The following is a 17,045-nucleotide window of genomic DNA, read 5'->3' as shown; positions in this document are numbered from 1 at the left end:
AAACACCTAATATATCAATCACCTGTTTGACTAACACCTGTTAAAACATAGGTGAGCAGTGAACAGCTGATTATAACATGCGGCTTTCTGTACTTTCTCTATAACTCTCTCTCCCCGCCCCTGATACATTTCTCTTGGGTTGGATAACCTGTGTTTGTTATGCAATAAAAAACTTCCTGGCTCCAGGTCGCGAAACATCACCAGCCAAAACAAAAACAGTGTAACCTCAACATAAGTAACGCTTCATATCAAGTGTTGTTTAAAAATGCCAGCCCTTGATTACATGTTATTGCAAACTTAGATAAGAAGTCAACCTTGATAACAAGTCTTACTTGATAATCTCCATGTGACACTTGTTATCAAGGTACTGTATTGTTTTTATACATTTGCATTATCCTGGTGATTGTAAATTTCTTGTTGATTAACCATGCTAAATTAAATTTGTATTTTAACAATGTTTGCAATGAGTTTATTTTATAGTTCTAGAACTTAGTTCTAGAAGTAGTTAAGAGTCATTGTTTGGAAATAAATAGCAGTTTAGTATAAGTCAATACTACATGCTGTACTTCCTTAAATATCTGCAGTAGTAAATTAGTAGGTAATGTAGTATTTTTTCTATTTTTATTTTTTTCATATCAAACTGACATTAATAAACGTTTACTTAATGAATAAAATTAGTGTAATGTACAACATTGCAATTTCTGTACCTTTTGCCATACACTTTTTTTTATCAAGTTAAAAGCACACTTCAAAGTACTGTAAATAAGGATTTAACTTTGACTTAAAGCTTTTTGATATTGAAGAATCATTTTTAAAAGACTTTTTTTTGTTTGTATCAAACATTTGTTTGTTGTCATCTATCGTGTTACTTTATCTATATTCTATATTCTATTTAATATTTTTAATTATCAATAAATTTTACTTTTAATTTTATGAATAATAAATACATTTTCAATCTGAGTGGTTGTAGTACTCGCCTTCAAATGTGAAGGTCACTGGTTTGATTCCAGCAAGATCAATTCTGGACCCAGATTCAATTTGTCATTGGCCTATCAATAATGATGCTTGCCATTAAACCATCTTTGTTAGATGGTAACAAGACCAGGGTTTGTAGCTTTTCCTTATAAACAATTTCATTGGCGTAAAACCCATTAAACCAAAATATATAGTCCAAGGATAAACACTAACAAAAATAAACATTGCCATCTAAAACTTTAAATTTGGTTTAATTATTCTCTGTTTGTGAATATTACACGCATCGTATTACACAAAAACACTACTATAGCCTAGGTAAACATCCTGTATTGGATGTTAAAGAGCATCAACTAAAATGTAAAACGCTGGTAAATTATTCTGTGTTTGTGTTTCGTATCACAAAGTCTACACATTGTAAATCAACAAAAACACTAAGGCCTAGGTCAACATAACCTACGTTACGTGTTTGTCCGTGACCTACAAAGGGTGATATGGGGGCCCGTGTACCCAGGTCTCGACCAATCACAGGCGTTCAAATTGACCTACATTATTGTCTGTTTGACATTACATTTACCCACTTATGTTTATTTATTACTTCCCTACTGTCAAACAAAATCAAAACTTTGTTGTTGGTTCGTGTATGATTTGTATGGGCGTAGTAATAATCAATATGTAATGCATTTCGTGACTGATTGTTAAATGTTGTTCAACAACCAGTTGCTGATTCAAGCAAGATATTTTTCATTGTGAAAATTTCATTTTTCCTAATCATATTCAATTGTTTGGAAGCTCTGAAATCTTAAACGATATTTCAAAGAATATTTTCAAAACCTTAAATTTCTTTCTGATGCCAGGCACAATCAATAAATTAATTCTTACACATTTAAAATTGCTAGTTTTCAAAGTTTAAATCCCCACAGGACAAAGTTCAAACTCGGTTTCAATATAGGAGTAACTTAAGACACATATTATCTGATGTAACACATTTCTAATTTTGTAACTACTTTACACACATGAATAGTTACATCAGTGTTACACATACGAGTACTAAAAATAAATAGGGGGAGCAAGCTGGTCTAGTGGTTAGAGCGGGTCCCGGGTTCAAATCCCACCAAATCACCAATGGATTTTATCTAAGTGATAATGCCGCAACCCCTAGGTCTAGCCTGAAGTAATGTGAAAAACAATTCCGGGCTCGTGCCTAGCGTCCTAGAACAAAAATAAAACTAAAAATAAAAGCTTAAAGCCGACCATTAACTAAAAAAACTATAAGATTAACCATAGCCAAAATTAAACATTAAATAAACATCAATTAGTATTTATAAACTATGTTCATTTTAACATGCTTAAAACAATATTAAAATAACCGAATTTGTTTTAGTATTTTATAAACCACTTAAAGTTTTTTCATAATAGTAATGGTTAAATTTTGCATTTTACCTTATGGCACTCAGTCTTCTATTAATTAAGAAATCAACTGTCAATTAACTTAGTAACCAATCCACACTCCCCTGTCAAAATGATATCAGTATTATAATCATGTTGATCTTGAAAGTTACAGTGATTTTAATAAATCTGCTTTAAAGTCAAGTTCATTATCAAGTCATCAGATTGAGAGAAACGTAGCCTTTGGCCTCATTATTATTGTCACAGACATAAATTGTGTAATCGTTTCAAGAATGTATTGTATGCCTTTTAAACTCAAGCTTCATGTATTACTCAGTGATTTCATTATGACCATTTGTATGATATTTTCCCTAATCTAATGAACACAAAAATCCAGATTTTTAAAATATGTTTTTGTGGATGCATACACCGTAAAAGAGGTAAAAAGTAGCAAATCAGTAGTGCAATCCATAAGGAATCCACCCATGCAGAACTTGCAGCTAGTGTCCATGTATTTTAGTTAGCTCACAGACAGGTTACATGAGTTGCACATCTGACCTAAACGGGAATCGAACCCTCAATCTACGATGTTGTCTCCGTGTAACCATTGATCAGACACCATTGTCTACCATAATTGCAACTCTGGTCAACAAAAAGCCCAAATATAGTAGTTGTAAACTTGACTCTCAGGTTGCAGCATGTTGGCTACAACTAAGCAGTTTTTACTTTCTCCCCCTATACATAGTATGGAGAAAGTATTGTTTTTGTCAAAATTTTCGAGTTTGAGCTTTGGATGTAAATTGTTTTGGGTTCAGGTGGTTTTTGAAGTGACGTCTATATGTGTGGATGTGTACAGAGCTACAAACTATACATGTGGTCTGATTTTGACCAAATTTTGGTTTTGTGGTAATAATCCATATGGTATCTCCAAGAATTTTTAATTTGAATATTTAATGGTAATTTTCTTAACAACACATAAAATAGTGGATTTTCACATAAATTTCTCAAGACAGTTTTGATTTGAATTAAGTATGTTATGGTCCTTTAAATTCTAAAAAAATTGTACAAACCAGAATGCTGTAAAAATTAATGTTCAAAAGTTATAGGGGATTTTACCCATAAAATATCATAGTTACTCCCACCCCTTGCCAATTCTAAGGGTTGTTGATAGGCTAATGGGAGAAAGTGTGATAAAAAATTAAGATAAATATTAAAGATCTTACTCTATAGAATGCATATACAGTAGACCCCCTCTTAACCGACCTCGTATTAACCGATAATCGGATTATCCGCCTTCCATCGTAAAATATCACAGTTTGTTTTAACCGACCTTGCTTTGAGAGCAGTTTGGCTTAACCGCCGCTTTCTAGGAATCTCGGCATTTCCGCTCCCACGTTGGGCGATGAGAACCGAACCATACGCTTATCTCCACAGGATGTGACTAAGAATAAATTATTTTGCATTGATCACAAAAAATATAGCATAGCCTATTGTCAGTTTGTCATCATCGTTTATAGCTCGAGCACATCCTGATCGGACTTGTTATCTGTGCGGCAAATTTATAAAATCGTAAAGTGCATTACGATTTTGAGAACTTATCGCTAGAGTAAACAAACAATGCAACTTGTAGGGAGGGCAGGGAAGGGGAGTTAACAACTCCAAGGTCAAGATAGTTTTTGTGCCTGGAGCGCCCAATGAGAGGCTATAAATAAACATCCTGTCTTGTAACAAAATGGTTGCTTGTACCTTTAATTTCGACAAAAGGTTCTTTGCTGTATTAAGATGGATTTGGAAACCATCAATTAATACATTAGAGTACTAAAGTTATTAAAAGAGGGATTTTTTATTGACTCTTGCCTAGTACTATAATCTATTCCACTTAAAGTAGGTCTATTTGACTTAACGGTGTTTAGTGTTTATTTATGACTTTTTCTAGCAATAGGAAAAAAAGGAGATAAGAGTAGTTTATTTTATAAATAATAGAAGTATGACTTCAAAATAATGATTATATAATTCGAAATTAATACACTTAATTGTGTTATGATTTTAGGGATTGTCCGATTTAAACCGACCTTTTGAGTTATCCGACCTAGGTCCGGGTCCCCATTAGGGTCGGTTAAGAGGGGGTCTACTGTAATAATTTTTAAACATCGTAAAAATTTTTTTTTTTAATCCATCAATATGATGATTTAATTGAAATATCATAATCATTCTTGTTTCAGGTATCGCAGGCATGTTTACGGTATTCTCAAGTTTTGTCTTCAGCTCCAGTGTCATCAATTTAATGAGAAGTGACATATCTGATCTTAAGTAAGTTTTGACAATAGTTTCTTTTGTTATCAAACTAAATTTGAAAATTTGTTAATAATAAAGTGATATTGCTTTTTACAACATATTTTACAAGATTAACTTTCACTTTGTTTTGTTACCTACTATGTATTTATTTTTACCAATATAAACTAGTTTATTTTAGTATAGTTTGACAATGTCACCTGTTTTGTCTGGCTGTGCCAGAGCATTTAAAAAAAAACGTTTTGTGACAATAAAGATGACTTTGACTTTGATAAAAATAGTGCGTGGAACAAGCAACATATTACCTAGTAATCTTTCACTTCCGGAGACCAGCACCATACTTTGGGAATCGACTAAATACATGTAAAAGAGTGAAAATCAGCCGGGAGGCAAGCTTTAAAAATAATTAGGTAACGGGCATTGACGTCATCAAAATGGCCGCTCAGCCAATAATAATAATGGCGCATATCTCGCAAAACCGCGTAACCGATTTTGACGTATGACATCTTATTTGAAAGGTCTAATCATTATCTATAAAAAATGTCATTACACCTTTAGCGGTTTAAACCAACGGTTTCTTTGTATTTTACGAAAATATTAATTTTTTACGCCCCACAAAATGGGATTTTTGCATTTATCATTTGGAAAAATTAAAATAATCTAAATTTACTTTCCACCGTTGAATCCAGCTTTAAAAGATGAACATTTTAGTATTTTGAATCATCACTCTATGTATATTGGTTACCGAGATATTGAAAGTAGTAAACACAGAACACTCTCCTTATGGGAAAAACAACATTCTATATCTCAGTTAATTTTTAACGTATGTTAATACAACTTGGTATGTGGTTTCACCTAGTTGAGCTACTTGATAATGACTAGGTATAAAATATTAATATTTTACATTTACATTGCAGCAAACCTACATACTCATTTCTCATGTTATTCGTATTGCGAATTTGTATGCATGATTATTTATGAACATATGTTGACAAAACTTGACATTGAGCTTAATTTAAATTAATTATCTAAGCATTTGAAATTCACTATGTATGCAGGTCTACTGCAATGGGGGTTTTATAAATATTAGTAATTTTATTTTTGGAAATGTTTTTTCCTGGGTTGGTCAGACTGATAACCGACAAGAGATCTGATGGCAATTTGTCGCAATTGTTGAATAAGAAACGTGATAAAATCCTTATCAACGTGTTGTTTTTGTTTCTTTTGAGTTTACTTTTTTCTAGTAATTTTCATATAGGGTTTGACGTATTTTGTGCTTCTTAAAACATAGTTATTGATCGCTTAGATTTTTACAGTGGTTACCTGAAGAATATAATATTCATAGTAATTTTATTTTTGGGTAATAATCTTTTGGGCTTTTCAAAACATAGTTATGGATTATTTTTTTGTGGCTACCCTACCTGAGGAATAGTATGCATTTCAGGCATTGGACTGTGGATTCCCCACTTAAACATATTATTACATAGAATTTGACTGTTTTTTTTTTTTATCTTTGTATTTAACTGAAGAATAGTATGAAATACGGCTTGGCGTCTCTGTCATTTCCCTTTAACAAATAAAAAAAATATTATATTTTTATTGTATATAATACGTGAAACCGTTTTTGTTAACACTACTCCTCCCTTATTTGTGGGCCAATTTCAACGTGTGAGGTGTCAAAAGATTCGTCTCAATTTCTAAGAAAAAAACCACGCCTTGATATTATATGCTTGGATGAGAATCTCCCCAGACAAATTCCGAAAATAATTCAGACGGAGGCACGAACTATTTCAAGACAAGATTAAGTTGCACTCCATTTGATATAAAATCCACCTGCAAAATACTAAAAACTTGCATACTCAGGGAATTTTAAATACTTCGATAATTAATTAAAATTACGCTTAACGTCAAGTTCTGACAGCATATGTTGTAATGAAGTGTTTAACAAGGCCAAGGTTGGGTAATGTAATATGGGCTGAAACACCAAAGCACCCAGGAATTGTGCTCAGTGACCCGAGGGAAAAGTGGGAAAGTGATTAGGAAAAAGTGCCCAGTACTTTCGGCCGGGGGCGGATACTGGGTACTTACCCCCACTCTCCAAGCATCTTAAGAGTTACGACCCTATATAAGGAGCATTCTTGGGGGACTTCGACATGTTGGGCCTCCGGGCCCGACCCCGTCGGTAGGCGCCACCGGTGGGGTATGCACTAGAAGCGTGTTGAGCCCCGGCACCCCCGCACTAGAGGCGTGTTGAGCCCTGACACCCCAGTACTAGAGGCGTGCTGAGCCCTGACACCCCAGTACTAGAGGCGTGCTGAGCCCGGTACACCCCGCACTAGAGGCGTGTTGAGCCCTGACACCCCAGTACTAGAGGCGTGCTGAGTCCTGACACCCCAGTACTAGAGGCGTGCTGAGCCCTGACACCCCAGTACTAGAGGCGTGTTGAGCCCTGACACCCCAGTACTAGAGGCGTGCTGAGCCCTGACACCCCAGTACTAGAGGCGTGCTGAGCCCTGTACACCCCGCACTAGAGGCGTGTTGAGCCCTGACACCCCAGTACTAGAGGCGTGTTGAGCCCTGACACCCCAGTACTAGAGGCGTGCTGAGCCCTGTACACCCCGCACTAGAGGCGTGTTGAGCCCTGACACCCCAGTACTAGAGGCGTGTTGAGCCCTGACACCCCAGTACTAGAGGCGTGTTGAGCCCTGACACCCCAGTACTAGAGGCGTGCTGAGCCCGGTACACCCCGCACTAGAGGCGTGTTGAGCCCTGACACCCCAGTACTAGAGGCGTGCTGAGCCCTGACACCCCAGAACTAGAGGCGTGTTGAGCCCTGACACCCCAGTACTAGAGGCGTGTTGAGCCCTGACACCCCAGTACTAGAGGCGTGCTGAGCCCTGACACCCCAGTACTAGAGGCGTGCTGAGCCCTGACACCCCAGTACTAGAGGCGTGCTGAGCCCGGTACACCCCGCACTAGAGGCGTGTTGAGCCCTGACACCCCAGTACTAGAGGCGTGTTGAGCCCTGACACCCCAGTACTAGAGGCGTGCTGAGCCCTGACACCCCAGTACTAGAGGCGTGCTGAGCCCTGTACACCTCGCACTAGAGCGTGTTGAACTCGGTGCTTTCCGTCCCTGTACTAGAGGCGTCTTGAGCCCGGTGCAGCTGTTTGGCGTGTGGAGCCCCGGCATCCGTTTTATTTCAGTTTAAGCCAAAAAAAAGCTGCCTCCCGGGACCATGGATCCGTCTGGAGGGGGATGAAGAGGCCCTCCTCCACTATTTAAGAAGAGAAAGAGTTGTCTGGGAGAGACGGTAGTCTGCATCTGCCAACGGAACGGGCAACACCGACGGTAGCTGCTGCGTTTGGGATAGTAACCCACTCAGCATTTTCCGAGACGGAGCCAGTTGGAGGACTGCAGGAGCTGTGTCGATAGGACTTCTGTGAGTCGCTACGACGGGACAGCGTCAGGAAGGAGAACCAACGTGGGGAACCCACCGCGACAGCAAAACGGGACAGAGAGGTCTCGAGCCGATCGACCAGACGTCAAGGGACCGCCTAATAGATTGCCCTGGTCTATGGGGTTTCGAAGTAGAAGTAATTTGTCAATAGTTTTTGTAAACAGTTCTGAGAATAATAAATGTATCATAATTCCTACAAGTGTTCAGTCATCCTGAGTCCTGAAAACTCCCGAAAAGGTCTAAAGTTTAAAGTAAGGAAAAGCTGAGAAAGTACAGTACAATGTTCATAAATAATCATGCATAAATATTCGCCATATAAATAATATGGGAAATGAGTATGTAGGTTTGCTGCCATGTAAATGTAAAATATAAATATTTTATAGTCATTATCAAGTAGCTCAACTAGGTGAAACCACATACCAAGCTGTATTAAGATACGTTAAAAAATAACTGAGATATAGAATGTTATTTTTCCCATAAGGATAACATGGGGGACAGAGTGTTCTGTGTTTACTACTTTCAATATCTCGGTAACCAATATACATAGAGTGATGATTCAAAATACTAAATTGTTCATCTTTTAAAGCTGGATTAAACGGTGGAAATGAAATTTTGATTATTTAATTTTTTTTAATAATAAATGCAAAAACCCATTTTGTGGGGCGTAAAAAATTAATATTTTCAAAAATACAAAGAAACCGTTGGTTTAACCGCTAAAGGTGTAATGACCTTTTTTATAGATAATGATTAGACCTTTCAAATAAGATGTCATACGTCAAAATCGGTTACGCGGTTTACGAGATATGCGACATTATTGTTATTGGCTGAGCGGCCATTTTGATGACGTCAATGCCCGTTACCTAATTATTTTAAAGCTTGCCTCCCGGCTGATTTTCACTCTTTTACATGTATTTAGTCGATTCCCAAAGTATGGTGCTGGTCTCCGGAGGTGAAAGATTTTTACACTTGTTCCACGCACTAAAAATCACGATGGGGCTTGTGTGCCAATGGCACATTTTAATAGGGTTCAAAACTCGTCTCTAATACATAAGAATAATATAATGCTACAAACTTTACCTTTCAAACATAACTTTGTGGCAGAAAAACTGGCTGAAGTTAATTAGTTGTTAAATTATTATTTAAGTTTAAAAACTGTTATGAAACAAGAAAGTTAGTCAGTAGATCAAATTCTTGGGGCAGCTCTAAAGTAAATTACCATTTTCATTGCCATTTGTTCCTGCACTAGATCGTATCGTTAAAATTATACCTAAATTGTAAACATTAGTAGGATGGGCAAAATAATGTATATAGATTTTGCTACCCTGACTAATCGTCTGATACAAAAATTAACATTGAATCAAAGTACAATATGACTTCTCTGCCACCTGTTATTGAGACGATCGTTTTTATTTCTCCATCTAATCAACCTGACCAAGACATTATAGACTTTGTAGATTCTTAACCTATGTTTTAACATTAAACTACATCTGTTACTATCAGAATGATTTTTCAATCTTGGTCTGCCTGTTATAGAGACGCACTGTTCTTCTTCCTCCTCCTGATCGACCTGTCCAAGGCGACGTTGCTTGCGCAGTTTGCCCTCAGTGCGTCCAGTAAACACGAGGTAAAGGAGAACATTGCGCGAGGAATGGCACTTCTCGGGCCGACAATCACGCTAGACACCATCGTAGAAACGTTAGTCATCAGCGTCGGCACTCTGTCAGGTAATGGGAGAAAACTGGTTAAGAATAATTTGATAGTTGGATTGTTGTACAATAGAACCCCTGCAGGATCAAGACCCTCACCGGATAAACCAACCTATTATAAAACTATAATTGTCATCCTACAATAACTTGTAATCATAAAATATAGTCAAAAGTATTGTCACAATCAGAGATCAGCTTGCAGTTTGTATCATCAGTTGTTTAGATCCCTCCTAGCACAAATGTAAAAGTGTAGTTAATCAAATTTGCTGGGTACTAAATTTATACAACATATTTTTGCCCCAAAATCCCTATAAACATAATACAACAAATTTAAACCATCATTTTGATCTTTTCTCCATGTTTTTTTCTTTTTTATCCTCTCTCTTTTTTCAGTTTTGTTTATAGATGATTTACATCCAGTATACCTAAGAAGCCGACCGTTTTGTAAGTACACATTGCCTGTTGAATAGAATGTCTGCTACATTGGAAGTCTCAGTGTAACCAACTGTTACTTTACTTTATTTTCCGCAGGTGTCAAGAGACTAGAGATGTTATGTTGGTATGCCTGCATGTCTGCGGTCGTTAACTACATTGTCTTCATGACGTTATACCCAGCCTGCCTCTCGTTGATATTAGAGGTTAGTTTCACATAATCGAGTTTGATTTGATTATTGTTTACTGCAGAATCCCTCTCATTCAGAAACCTCAGGATCGGACTTTTGTCTTAACTACAGAAAAGTCTGAAACTGACGTTCAACATTTCCAAGTCAGATTAAACTAGTACTAGATAATATTTTATTGTGTACATTGTCGTGCATAAGTAGATGTGGACTATGGTTTTGAACTTGCCATACTACACATGCTTAGTACTAAAATTAAAGATACCAAAAAATTAAGATCCAAGAATGAGATTTCTGTTTTGTGTAGAATCAAAGCATTTACAAGAATCAAACCAAAATTAATCAATCTGTTCTTTACCAACTAATAAAATATCTAAGGGATATAAGATACTGTACAACCAAACTCTTTATATTGTAAACTGTTGTTGTTGAAATATTTATATCTTTATGATTCCCTACATTTGTTACAACAGCTATCCCGGAGTGATGGTTCATCCGGGCCAGGCTGGCACAACAACTCTATCCTGAGAGCCCTAAGAGAAGAGGATCAGAAACCCAATCCTGTGGTTCAGAGAGTCAAAGTCATCATGTCAGCTGGCCTCGTAGTCGTCCACGCTCACAGGTAATTGTCTTAAATATGCTCATTATTATGGGGTCAACCAAGGCCCTACTAGACAAACAGGCCATGCTGCAGCGCGGGCAGCGCAACACTACGTCACAGTGGTGGATAGCTGTACTAAAATCTTACCATTAAAATCTGACAAACAGCCGCTTATTTACCTAATGGGATATGGCAATGAATTTATCCACTAGTGTGACGTCATGGATCCTGCAGCATGGCCTGTTTTTCTAGTGGGGCCTCGGGTCAACTCCAGTTTTTCTAGATTTTGATTTCAGTTTCAATTCAAAGAAATCGATTCTGGATTCCAACTACAATGTTTATTCACAAAGACCCCACCACAGCAAACTTTCAGACCTATGTGAATTTACATTTGCCCGATTAGAATGTTTCCTAAAGCATGTAAGATTTATTCCCTATTTAAATAACATTCAACAAGAACTTAAGTTTGCTGCTTCAAAGAAGGTAATACAGTGTGTTCTTTGTAAATTGTTAACAGCCTAGTTTAAAATAAATAAATTTGTCAAATGTCATCAAGATATATCCATAAACTATTGAAATACATTTACTATAGTGTAGTCTATTATTTGATACGCTAGCAATGATATAAACCCTTTTAGGGAGCAGAGTTTCTATAGCATTGCTTGGTAATCGTAATGTTGCCAATTTGATCCTGAGAAAAGACATTAGTTTATGGTAGATGGACCCAAGCTATACTTGATCAGGCAAATGCTCCTGGCTAAAGAACCAACTGATTTTTGTCAGTAACAAAGCAATCATCTCATTTCCTTAGCTTGAATTTTAATTTGCTCTGTTGAACACACATCTTAATCTTAATTGGTATCCTAGCTATCTTCTAGATTCCAGCTGGCTATTTATTTTGTACCTCAGACATCTGGAAGTAATAGAATCAGAATTGAATTTTATCGATTAATTCTCGGTTGTAGTTCCAAGGCCAAGAATTAGTGGAATCGATACTTGGCATCAGTTCATTCCTAGTTCTTATGTTTCTTTTTAACGAATTTCCCATATAGGGAATAAGCTATTACCGTAGGTCCCATGGTAAGACCTACACCCGGGACCGATTTGCTTTTTCGTTTCGAGGTCCCCAGAGACCAAAAACACCATCTGTTCAAATTCATATATATATATGTCCGTTAGCGCTATAACTTGAGCAAAAATTATCCGATTTTGTTGAAATTTCTTACAAACGTGTAAACCTACATTTAGTCAAACGAGTTCGCGAACCAGCATAATCGGACGATGGGAACAGGGTTTTATGGGGTAAAAATATATTTTTTCCCCATTTTTGACCCTAAAAACAAAAAATTCATAATTTTTCTCCAAACTATTTTGTAAAGCTTAAAAAAGGAAATAATTTTGTATATAGAAGCGTTGTTGTATGCCCAACGGTTACAGAGATAATTAAAAAAAATTTATGGTATTTAAAATTGCCATGTTATTCTTATGGAGAATAAATAAACTTTAGTAGTTTACTTGTTTATGAATATATTTTAACCAAATTTGGAAATTTTGTTTATTTCATACTAAGCTATACACATTGCAATAAGAAACACCTCAATATCTTCCCTGTAGCAGCAAACCTAATTACTCACTAAAATTAATGTTTATATATATCTGGAAATTAATCTGCAAATTTTTAGGGAATATTTTAGTAGAAATTCAGCCAGGTAAATGGAAATTTGCTTAGTCTACAGGTTTGCTGCGGTGGGGGTATTATACATGTAACCTCCAAACCTGACATAAAAGGTAACAATTAGTTGTCTTTAATACTTTCTTATGAAATGGTGACCATACAAAGTAGGTATTTTAAGCCAAGTATGAATGGAGATGAGTGTAGGATGAGTGGCGCGATCTTGTAGACAATAGACAATAGACAATTCTTTATTCCGTTAAACAATATATACATTGCAATAGGAAAGGTCAGTACAATTTCAACGCATTAAACTAAAATACAGTCATCGTTATAAAAACATTAAACAAAAGTTTTACAATTCAAACTATCTTTGGTGGAGAAAAAGGCATTTTGTTTAAGGAGTACAGAGATGGCTGACTTAAATTTGACATAGTTGAGATTTCTTAATTCTAGTGGTAATTGTAGTCTTGTTAGTGACTAAGGCCGACATTCCTTAGACACAGCTGTTAATTAATAGCCCATACAGCTAATGGCAACTAAGGGACCTACAGTTTATAGTGGAAACCGAACCACATTTTTGCCTTGGTATATACGAATTGGTCTAATTATCAGGATAGTACTGCGGATAGTCAAAGTACTCTCTCGTGCGGACGTTAATCCACACCAGGGAGTATCGCATCCACAGTGCATGCCTATAAATATCCACAATTTGTGACCTCCTAGTAGCTGGATTACAGGACGACGCCACCCGTCCCAGTCAATTGAATCAAATTAACAAATTAATAATCAAATTAACAAAGTTTGTCATTTGTTTTGTGTTAAAGGTTTTGTTTTAAGGTGTCGCAGATTACTTCACCTTTTAAGAACAACTTCTGAAATAAAAAGTAACAAGTAAGATGTAACTTTCAAAGTTTTAAACGACGTGTACAATTTACTTGTACCAGTAACATTGGTTCTGTTCAGGAAATAAGTTTTCAAGGTCATGAAATTTACATTTGGAAAAACCGGATACCTCCTGGCAACAATGGTACAGGGGTTTGAAAGTGTTTTGCAACTCAAAATAGGTTATATTCAGTTTTCCCCCGTGGACTATTTCGAGTCATATTTGAATGCAAGACGTTCTGATTTAATCTCTCTAGCCAAGTCTTTGTCAGCTGTCTTTGTGTGACATCTATTGTCCGACTCGGGTCTTCTCAGTTTAGTGTCATCTCTCGACTGTCAATCATCCCTAGTTTACTTCATAGGGCGAGTATTTTCAAGATTATTAAATTTGTTTATTTTGTTTGTGCTTTTAATGTAAGGAGTTTTAAATCAAAGTTCTTATGTAGTAAGCATTCTATAAAATATGTCCATATACCTAAGGTTATGTGATAGGTTTTAGTATTTGTTTAGTTATTTGAACTAAGAAACCCTTGCTACTCAAAATCAACTCTTTCAATGTTAACCATCTTATTTTTTGTGTCATATTGACTTTATTATCAGCAGCATCTTAAGTATTTTTTATTTTATTATCAGTTCCAGTACAGTACATGTTTTTCCCCCACATGATTTGAAGGTTTTGTACTGAACGGTTTATCAATCAGCCAATAAGTCCTCTACATTGTTGCATACTATATGAAATACAAAGAGTCGCTCTCAGCAATGCTCACACTTAAGCTGATAGCTCATCGTCCTGTAAGAAATTCCTTAGCGCTAAGAGGGTTTAGAATTTAAATCAAACTAAAAGTGGAAATAATAAATATATGAAATCAGTTGATACATCTGCATCTTGAGGTTATCTGGTGCAGGTAATTGGCATGAGATGATTGTTGTAATATGTTGACAGTCGGTGGGCATTGAAGGGAAGTAGTGAGGAGCACACAGTTCTGCCGTTGGTCTCAGACAACATAGGAACTAACAGCACTGACGACGCTGCGGTTATACAAGGGCAGTTTATCAGGTAAGATGTAAAAAAAATCAACCATAAAACAACATTACAATAGAAACAATTACGGAGTGTATACTAATAAATTCAGTATCCAATGAAAAACTACTGTTCTGTGTATAGAGAACAGCAATGAGGCGTTCGGATTAGTGGACGTTCGGATTACGGGGGTTTGGATTAAAGAGGTTCTACTGTAATTTGAAAAGTCATCTAAGAAAGAGATCTAGACAGTTGATGGCTTACTAAATGTGTACACACCATTAACACTTAATATTTCGTCCATCCAAGGCAAATGAATATTCTGCTTCAAGTCTTGAAGAAGTAAAGCATCAAGTAAATTGAGTTATGGATTTTTTGTCTGCCATTTACTGCCTAAAACTGTTTAAGCATTATATTTGGATATTAAATGTTTCAGATTGTATCTAACGGTTTGAAATTTATTTTTAACTTCTTAAAGGATAAGCATATACATATTAAGAAGAATGAATAACTATGCGCATCTATGTTAAAAATAAGAATGAATGCTGAACAGAGAATAGACTTTGCCAGTAATAACATCGTAAAATGATACGTACCTAAAGATTTCCTCACACTTGCCTGTGCACACAAGAGAATATGTAATAATTAGCATGATGTTATCTTGAATAAAGATTTTTTTAAATTTAATTTCAATTTCATCATTTGTTTCTAGATGGATCACAGGAAGTGCTGATCACATTGTTATTCTGATTCTTCTCCTTGCACTCACAGTGAAGTTCATATTCTTTGAAGACAAGGAAGAACTTACAGAACAATTCCTAATGTCCTCCGCCACAGCTGCCTTGCAGGAACGCCACCATGAACGTAAGTTTTCAACTTTTATTAATTTCAAATTGATGCGGTAAAACAAAAGTATGATTACTATTGATTCTCATTACCCCAAAATAATTAGGAGGGAATCCATCTCATTGTCAGGTATATTGGTTGTTATAATCATTTGATCATCACAGTATGTAGCCTCAAAGAGGAGATATATGGACTTATCACGATCAATAGCTTTATTGCTTGTAATTTTTTAAGTTCTAAGTTCTCCCAAAAGAATTTTGAAGTAAATATTTTCAATGTTTTGATAGACAGACTAATAGTCGATCAAAAAAGCTTATGACAAGGTTTGTGATGTTTATAAGTGATTAACTGACATCTGTAATATGGACGTGAGCTTAGAGAAGCTGGTGATTGATCTCGCCACAGTATATTCTTCAGATGTTGAAGATAGCTTCTTTGTTGAGCTTGTACAGTTTAAATCCTGTATTGAAAGTTGAAAGTGTCAATGAAAGACTTAAAAAAGAGGATAAACCTCCCAGCTGAGATGAGAGCCAAAACTGATATTTAACTCAAACTTGAAGCCATATATCCGATTAAAAGCCTCCACGTGGTATTCACCGAGAGCTGATCGACTGTTTGATGAATAATTATCTTACATTACCCGCAGCTGAGGGGCTAAACCATGTACTGTAAACCATCACTATACTTCTGTAGTAATTTTACATTCCGAGAATGGTAACAGCTTTTTTCTCCGTAGGGAGTGTCGAGTCAACTCTCCGCCACAGATATTCACAGATGACGTCCCTAGAGAGAGACAGTGGAGTAGACGAAGGCTGGATCGAGGTCGGTCTCACTTCCAAGAACAGCGTCAGTGTCCAAACCAACGCTTTGATACCCAGTCACAGAGGCAGTCAAACGGAGGCGGCGAACGAACGATCCAATGTCATCACAGAGAACAAACCAGTGCAAACCGAGAATGTAGAGAATTCCAACAATGAGGTTATGAGAGAAGACAAGTCTGTACAGACTGGTGTCGAGGAAGACGAGTACGAGAAACATCCGAGACCAGTGGACGAATGTGTTGCTCTGTACAAACAAAAGGTGAACAAGAAGTATAGTTTTAAAATTTTATTTTATTTTTCTTTCTCTGTCAATGGTCTCAGGCCTAAATGTAGGCCTAACCTTGGTTTTAAAAACTTATTTCACTAAAAAGCCATACAATCAATATAAACTAACAACATCAATCATGCAGTGCAGACATTGAACAATACCACATGGAAAAACGATTAGTCATAATAACTTACCTTCAACAAAAATTATCTTTTACAAAAGAGGTAAACATAAACTAAGTCGGTAGACAACAGCTGATTAGCAACAATACGAAATACCCATTTGTGACACAGCTAATAACTATAGTTAATGGATTTGCCAAGGCTTAAATCTTTTGCTTTATTGCTGTATAAAGGTTATTGCAATCCAATTGTTTTAGTGACATGCTAAGAAATGGTTGGGCTTTGGAAATGGGAAAAATTTGTTGTCGATACATAGCACTTCTTGGGTTATTTAATTATAACTATGAAGTTTCCTACATTTGAGGATCAT

At 36.3% G+C, this 17,045-nt stretch overlaps 1 protein-coding gene across 2 annotated transcripts in view; it reads left to right on the top strand.

Annotated features, from left to right (window-relative positions):
- The window catches only part of LOC128996230 (3-hydroxy-3-methylglutaryl-coenzyme A reductase), a 64,715-nt gene that overhangs the window by 36,408 nt on the left and 11,262 nt on the right, over positions 1 to 17,045 (top strand). For both annotated transcript variants that reach the window (XM_054421384.1, XM_054421385.1), the window contains exons 4-10: positions 4,584 to 4,671; positions 9,647 to 9,837; positions 10,351 to 10,457; positions 10,913 to 11,061; positions 14,541 to 14,654; positions 15,331 to 15,482; positions 16,201 to 16,544. In XM_054421384.1, the coding sequence (XP_054277359.1) occupies positions 4,584 to 4,671; positions 9,647 to 9,837; positions 10,351 to 10,457; positions 10,913 to 11,061; positions 14,541 to 14,654; positions 15,331 to 15,482; positions 16,201 to 16,544 (1,145 nt within the window). The remainder of the gene's footprint in view (positions 1 to 4,583; positions 4,672 to 9,646; positions 9,838 to 10,350; positions 10,458 to 10,912; positions 11,062 to 14,540; positions 14,655 to 15,330; positions 15,483 to 16,200; positions 16,545 to 17,045) is intronic.

The sequence above is a fragment of the Macrosteles quadrilineatus genome, unplaced genomic scaffold (assembly GCF_028750875.1).
Source record: "Macrosteles quadrilineatus isolate MER2022 unplaced genomic scaffold, UCM_ALF_1.0 Scaffold_6__1_contigs__length_79288215, whole genome shotgun sequence".
Taxonomy (NCBI): domain Eukaryota; kingdom Metazoa; phylum Arthropoda; class Insecta; order Hemiptera; family Cicadellidae; genus Macrosteles; species Macrosteles quadrilineatus.
Note: the sequence above shows the minus strand (reverse complement) of the source record. Positions and strands in the feature narration are given on the sequence as shown.